The following is an 8035-nucleotide window of genomic DNA, read 5'->3' on the forward strand; positions in this document are numbered from 1 at the left end:
AGCTCCTTCTCTGTTGCTGTGATGAAATATACCAGACAAGGCAACATTAAGTAAGGAAAAGGCCTCGTTTTCGCCCACAGTCCAGGGTGCCATCCATGCCATCAGGGATGTCTAGGTGGTCAGGATGCATTCACCATAAGGAAACAGAGGAAGGGATGTATGCTGCTGCCCCTGCTCCGTGCACACCCTTGCACCTTTATACAGTCCAGGATCCCAGTCAAGGTACTGCCTAACCAGTGCGTGGGTCTTCCTGCCTCAGTGCAGTCACAGGATGCCCCATCAGCCTGCCCCGGGGCCATCTCTCAGATGATTCTAGATTCTACCAGGTTGTCAGTTAGCACTGTCCTGGTGGCTGTGTAACCGGAGTGATCTCACAGGTGGATCCTGATGTTCACTGGTAGACTTCCAGCTGACAGAGAACCTCCCTGGTTCACAGGGCTGCGCGGGAAGCTGATATGTTTTCATTGCAGACTCACTGTGAGGTTTCCAGAAAATACCTAGAAGAATAAAGCCATATTCAAGGCCATCCATCTATGCTCAAGGCCAAGCGCAGTTTATCACTGTTTTAACATTTCCATTCGAAAGTATTATCTCCATGTCATCAGCCTTCACAGCAAATGCTAATTGTGCTGGAATTCCCAGTTACCGGACAGTGAGAGGCTTCCTCCAGACTCCCTAGGGACAGCTTCCGCTCTTGCCTGTCCCTTTTATCTCCTAGTATTCTTCTGTGCCTTGGGGAAGTCAGGGGAGTGCGAGGTGTGTTGCTTACCTTGGAGTTGCTGTAACCACCTACTTGACAGAGCCAGCTCACGCAAGGGAGGATCTGAGAGTTTGTCCCTGGTCCCTTGGCTCCATGCCCTTGGTGGAGCAGAGCTGTTGGCCTCGTGGCAGATAGGAAGCAGATCAAAGGCAGAGTCGGGGTTCAGGGCAGACCCCAAGGAGATGCCTCCATCACCACCAACTTCCTTCAGCAAGGTCCTATCTATGCATGGATCTTCTCTGGGAAATGCTGTGCGGGTTGGGTGGGAGGGCCTCTCAGGTCTCCAAGGCGACAGTTAAGAGGGGCGATTGATTGAAGGCTGAGGAAGTGACTCCTGGGTAAACGTGCTTGCTGCACAAGGATGAGGATGTGAGTTTGAACCCTCAGAACCCACATAAAAGTGAAGCACTGGAGCAGGAGTCTGTAATCCCAGGGATGCCTGGAGTGATGATGAGAGGCCGAGGCAGGAGAATCAATCCCTGGGAGCTCCTGGGCCAGCCTTGGCATATGCAGCAGCAAAGAGAGAACAAGGTGGAAGGTGGTGAGGACGGGCACCCCAGGTTGTCCTCGGCCCCCCACCACACATGCACTGTGCACTCACGTGTAAGAGTGAATGCACACTCATGCCCACACATGCACATGTGTGAATGTGCACATGCACGCACACACACACACACACACACACCAGTGTGCACGCCCACACTGAGGTTGAGTGGTCTGTATGTCCTAAGTGGAGGCTTTGGGACGGGTGACAGTCCACTGGGGGAGGAGGGCCTCTGCACTCTGGGTGGGCCCAGCTGAGTAGAGAGTGAGCCAGGCTCTCTGAGGGGCCGGCCCAGGGAGGTGGCCCTTGAACTGACCACCACCCCTTGTCTCCCCTCCCAACAGCATATCAACAATGAGCACATTCACGGGGAGAAGAAGGAGTTTGTGTGCCGCTGGCAGGCCTGCACGCGGGAGCAGAAGCCCTTCAAGGCGCAGTACATGCTGGTTGTCCACATGCGCAGGCACACGGGTGAGAAGCCGCACAAGTGCACGGTGAGCCTCCTCCCACTGAGGGCGACTCGCACACAGTTCAGAACGGGCCCTGACCCCCAGCGCCTCCTCCCACTGAAGGCGACTCCGACAACAGGCCCTGACCCCCCAGCGCCTCCTTATGGCTTCGCTATCAAACTGGCTCTTGCACATTGAAAACATTTTAATTGCATTTATTTATGCGGCAGTACAGGGGAAAGAGGGTGAGACATGCAGAGAAATCAGAGAACTGATTGCCAGAATCTGTTTTCTCCTTCCGCCATGTGGGTCCTAGGGAAGATGTTCCGGACACAGGGCCAGCAGCAAGTGCCTTTACCCATGGAGCTGTCTCCCTGGTCCCTAGCTGTCCATCTTTGGGAAACAGAGTTTGTCGTTTTGTTGCTTGGTTACAAGAATTCCTTTATAACTAGATTTTAGATCATTACATACAGTTGGCAAATATTTTCCCAATTCTGTGTGTTGCCTTCGTTTTCTGGATAATATCCTTTGAAGCACAAAAGCTTAATTTAGTGAAATCCAATTTTTAGCTGTTGTATCTTAGAACTGGCTGCCTAGCTCATGGTCACAATGATTCAACCAGCCTCCTGCCTTGTTTTCTTCTAAGAGTTTGGCAGGGGGAGGGGATAAAAATAGCTCAGCTGACAGAGTACCTGCCTAGCACACACAAGGCCCTCGCTTCCACTCCCAGGACCACATACACTGCGTGTGATTGTGTGTGCTTTTCACCCCAACACTTAGGAGGTAGAGGCAGGGAGATCAGAAGGTCAAGGCCATCCTTAGCAACATAGTGAGTCTGGGGCCAGCCTGGGCTATATGAGAACATGTCTCAAAAAACGAGATAAAACAGGCACTGGAGAGATGGCTCAGCACTTCAGAGCACTCACGGCTTTTCCAAAGGACCCAGGTTCAGTTTCCGGCACCAGCACGGTGCTCAGTAGCCCCTGTAACTCCAGGTCCACAGGATCCATCACCTTCATTTGGTGCTTTGGACACCAGGCACACATGTGGTGTGCAGATACATGTACAGACAAAACACGCATACACATAAAATGAAAATCTTTCAGAACAAAACAGAAGACGGTTAATGAGAGCTGGGCAGCGGGGAAATCAGAACCTTCACATAATGTTGACAGGAGGAGCAAACAGTGGAGAACTGGGCAGCTTATAAATATGTGCTTTGGTTTATGTAAACGTCACACATACATACGTGCACGTGTGCTCATGTGTTTCACGGTAAAGCTCTTGCATCCGGTCTTTGATATGTCTGAGTTGCAGTCTTACACTTCCGGCCCTCTCAGTGTTTTCCAGAGGAGAGAGGAACCGTCATTACTACCATCACGCATTCTTTGGGGGTGCGGAGTGGGAATGGGCGCCACAGGAGAGGGCAGGGAAGGGGGAGGAGGAGAGCCCCAGGGTGCAGCGGCCTCAGCTGCATATGGAGTGTCCTTTCTGACCTGTCCGCCTCCTTCCAGTTCGAGGGTTGCTCCAAGGCCTACTCTCTCCTGGAGAACCTGAAGACACACCTGCGGTCCCACACGGGGGAGAAGCCATACGTGTGTGAACATGAGGGCTGCAACAAGGCCTTCTCCAACGCTTCGGACCGCGCCAAACACCAGAACCGCACTCACTCCAATGAGGTACTCATGACGGGGATGTGCCCGACGTGTGGAAATGCTTTGCCCTTGACTAGTGGACAGCATGCTCAAGTCTTGTTTATGTTGCTCTGGTAAAATACCCTGACCAAAAGCAACTTAGGGAGAAAAGGATGTCAGCTCAACTTACAATTCCAGGTTACAGTCTGCTATGGGGAAATCAAGTCAGGATCTTCAGCCATCATACAACACCCACAGTCAGGAGCAAAATGAATGCATGCATGCTTACTTACTTGACTGCATGGACTCAAACCTCCTGCCTAGGGCATGGTCTGCCCACAGTGGGCTGGGTCTTCCATATCAATCAGCTTAATTAAGACAGTACCTCACAGGCATGCCCATAGGCCAATCCAAAACAGACAGTGGTTCACTGAGACTCTCTTCCCACGTGGTTCTGAATAGATAAAGCTAACCAGCACAAACCATATGCCAGGTGGCCCTCCCCAACCAGCCACTCTGCTTACACAGACCTGCTTATATCAGCAGGTCTATACACTATGGCCCCTCCCCCAAATAGCAGATGCTCCATAAAGTTCCATGGCACACTGACACTCTGCACCTCAGTTAATAAATACAGATGCCCCCATGGGGTCCGCAGAAACTGAAATCAAAAGAGAATGGCCTGAAAACTGGACATAGTGGTGCATGTTATAATCCCAGTGCTGGGGAGGTAGAGCCAGGGAGATCCCTGGGGTTTGCCAGTCTAGCCAGTCTAGCATGGCGTGATCCAGGACAATGAGAGACCCTTCTCAAAAATCTAGGTGTATGGTGCCTCAGGAAAAACCACACACACAGAGCTTCCTGGTTTCCAAGTTCTGAGCATGTCCAGAGATGCAGTCTTCTCTGGCCACTGCTGCCTGGGCTGCAGATAAGGAACCTGACACTCAGAGAGGGGATGCAAGCTCTCTGAAGCTGTGAAACTGTCCTGGGCCATTGCTTTACCCACAGTAGGTGTCTGCCCACAGAACAGCTGCCCGATGCCATCAGCCCTTTGCACATGCTGCAGATCCTGCTCTGGAGGGCCTGCCTCAGCTCCACTGGGCCATCAACCGCCTGCCCAGAGCAAGGAGAGCCCCTGGGCTGGCCTGAGAGAGCCAAGGAAGGAACTCAACAGGAACTTCTAGTCTCAGCTAACCTATACAATCTCTGTGGTTCAGGCAGACCAGAGAGTGAGCTTGTGTGTGCATGCACGTGTGTGCATGCGTGCACATGCGAGCGCGCGCGTGTGTGTGTGTATGTGTGTGTGTGTGTGTGTGTAAATAATTTGATATTAATAAATGTTTTGCCTCTGTGTATATGCATCATGTATGTGCCCAACCAGAAAAGTGGGTCAGATCCCCTGGAACTGAGGTTACAGATCATTGCAAGCCACCATGTAGGTACTAGGAATTGAGCCCAGGTTGTCTGCCAGAGCAACAAGTACCCTAAACCACTGAGCCATCTCCCCATCCCTGGGGAAAAGAGTATTACTCACAGCTTAGATGCAGCATGGGCTGCAAAGAGACCTTTCTTCAGAGCACGTTAGAAATTAGAGGCATTCACCAAGGCCTCTGGACCCCTTGGGATCTCTGCAGATTGTAGCTAGCCTTGGGGAGGAGTATGGATGTGTATGTGTACACCTATGTATATAGATGGTGTGGAGATGTGTATTTATATGCACATGTATAGGTGTGGGAGTAAAGTAGGTTACATTATTATCTGTATGGATTGGAAGATTAGTATATGTAGTGTATGTGTATGCATATATGTGTAAGGGTGGTACATATATATCTGTATGTAGATGTAAGATGTTCATGTGTATAAGTACCTTATGCACATGTAGCTATAGGAGCATGTATACATGTATGAAGGTAATTACGTGTGTGTTGTGCACTTGAATGTGTGTGGTGGGTGCATATATGGAGTGTATGTGGAGCCAGGTGTGGATTTGTAAGTATATCCATGTTTGTGTAGATATGAGTGAGTGTAGGCAGAGTTTTTTGTCAGGACTGTAATCAGCTCTATTCCTCCAGCCACTTCCCAAATAACCATTCAGAGACTTATTGTCAATTATAAATGCTCGGTTGATAGCTCAGGCTTGTTTCTAGCTAACTCTTACATTTTAAATTAACCCACATTTCTTACCTTCTTTCAACATGGTACATTCATCTTGCTTCTCTCTGCATCTGCTTGAGACTCCTCTGATTCCACCCTTCTTTCCAGCATTCTCTCTGCGCTGAAAAATCTCCTGCCTAGACATCAGCCAATCAGCGTTTTATTAAAAATGAGAGCCATATTTATTTACAGTATACAAAGATGGTTCCACAGCAAGTAAGGGTGGTTTATATATGTATATGTATGTTATATATGTGTGTGAATATATGTACAGGGTTAGGTTTATGTTTGTGATGGTTTGTGTCTGTGGATTTGAGTGAGACCAAGCCTAGGACAGAGACAAGATGTTCAGATGCTCAAGTGTGCTCTCTATGGCCAGGTGATTGGAAGTTTCCTTGGTTCTATCTGCTTTTGACAGAGACATGAAGGGCTAATGAGCTTGAAGTCACAGTCCCGATTCCTGGGGGAGCACGTGGGTCTTTCCCACACTCTTTCTGATCCATGTCACCAGCTTCTTGAGCCAAGAGTTCTTTTGAGAGTGTGCCTTCTTTGCATGTGGGGGTAGTATGCCAGGTAGATCGGGAGGCCAGGCTCCTGTGGACTTGACCTGGTGTGCTCATCCCACAGGATGTGAACATGTTGAAGCGCTTACCCCCTGTGCCAGCCGGGGCTGCCAGGGAACATGGGACGGCTTCACAACAGGTATCTCACCCATTTAGAGTTTTCCTTGGGTCCCCATCCATAACCAAGGCCTGGCCCTCTCCCTAGAAACCCTACATCTGCAAGATCCCAGGCTGCACCAAGAGGTACACAGACCCCAGCTCTCTCCGCAAGCATGTGAAGACGGTCCATGGGCCAGATGCCCATGTCACCAAGAAGCAACTCAATGATGTACACCTCCGTGCTCCGCTGCTCAAGGAGAATGGGGACAATGAGGCCAGCGCTGAGCCAGGTGGCCGGGGGTCTGAGGATGGTGTGGAGGACAGCAGCACCAGCCACACTGTGGAGGATTGCCTACACATCAAAGCCATCAAGACAGAGAGCTCTGGGGTAAGACAGAGCTGGGTGCCCAGCTGGCAGGGGGCGATTCTCCAGCTCTGCACAAGGCCCAGAAGCCCAGCCCCCTCTGGTACCCCCTTCTCAGAAGGAAACGATGCCCCATCTTGCTCCAGCTCAGCTTTCCTCCTTTATCACCTTGTACCCCTCATGAAACCTGTCTCATTTTGGTCGCCTTCTCTGGCCCAGCTCCTGCTGGGCAGCTGGGGCTGGGGCGGGGGATGCCCTTCCTCCATGCTGCTCTGTGCAGGATGTGTTTGCCTCTTCATCCAGTACCTGGGTACCACTGCGGGTCCCCGCCCCTCTGCCCCTGTCTGTGTCGTCCCTCTCTAGCCTCTGCTCCTTCCGTTCTAACCACCTGTTCCTTGTCTCCACCTCTTTTTCCCAACTGTACCTCCCCTAAGGATAGACGCTGCTGAGGTGAGTGGAGGAATGGGGGGGAGGGCGGAAGTGCCCAGGGGGAGAGGGTGGACTGGGCTCCTGTGTCAGTGCCCTTGGCTGGGCAGAGATTGAACTGGCCTTTGGAGAGACACGTGACAGATGGCACCATGGGAATAGGTAGAGATGGGCAGCAAGAATGAGTCTGGTAGGTGTGAGGAGCAAGGAATCCACAGCAAGGGAGGGCAGGGGTGAGGTCTGGGGAGCAAGGGAGGGCAGGGATGTGGTGTGGAGGGAGATCAAGGGAGAGCAGGGGTGAGTCTAGGCTAGATGGAGTTAAGAATTGTGGAGGGCACCATGGTCAAGACCTACAGAGTCCAGCTTGTTGGGAGCATCTCCCCTAAACTGGGCATGCCGTATTATTGCATCTTCCCAAGGAAGAGGCTGGGACAGGGAAAGCATTTGACCCAGAAATGAGCTGCCGGGTGGAGAGTTTGCTTCCGGAACCAATCTCAGGCCACACTGGATACTGTAGAGTGCTGTGCCGTTGATTGATTTGCCTGCCCCAGCCCAGCCCAGAGGAAGAGCCAAGTATTCTGGTTTTATTTCTGTCACTGTGGCAAATACTCTGGCAAAAAAGCAAAGGAGGGCAATTGTGAGCAAAGGATTTGAGCTGCAATTCCAGATCCCTACCCATCACTTTTGGGAAATCAAGGCAGGATCTCAAGCAGCTGAGCACATCACACCCACAGTCAACAGCAAAGGGAAAATTACGCATCACTGCCCGCTGCTTCCCGCAGCTGGCTGTCTTCCCTCAGACAGTGCAGGACCCAGCCCGTGAAGTGGTGCCACCCACATTCAATTTACAATTAAGACAGTCCCCCACAGACATGCACACAGACCAATCTGATCTAGATAACTTCTCATTAAGAATCTCTTCCCAGGTGACTCTAGACGGTGTCAAGTTGATATGTAAAACTAACCGGCATAGTCAGTTTGGTGTGGCCGTGCAGGCAATGGCTACACCCCTTAGCTCCCTGCTCCTCCCATTCCTTCCGTT

At 51.2% G+C, this 8035-nt stretch overlaps 1 protein-coding gene across 1 annotated transcript in view; it reads left to right on the top strand.

Annotated features, from left to right (window-relative positions):
* The window catches only part of LOC102921244 (zinc finger protein GLI2-like), a 49721-nt gene extending 42791 nt beyond the window's left edge, over positions 1-6930 (top strand). Inside the window, 3 exon segments of the mRNA XM_076548246.1 lie at positions 1649-1798; positions 3268-3432; positions 6310-6930. Of these exon segments, the coding sequence (XP_076404361.1) occupies positions 1649-1798; positions 3268-3432; positions 6310-6930 (936 nt within the window).
* The last annotated feature ends 1105 nt before the right edge of the window (positions 6931-8035 follow it).

This window comes from Peromyscus maniculatus, chromosome 11 (assembly GCF_049852395.1).
Source record: "Peromyscus maniculatus bairdii isolate BWxNUB_F1_BW_parent chromosome 11, HU_Pman_BW_mat_3.1, whole genome shotgun sequence".
Classification (NCBI taxonomy): domain Eukaryota; kingdom Metazoa; phylum Chordata; class Mammalia; order Rodentia; family Cricetidae; genus Peromyscus; species Peromyscus maniculatus.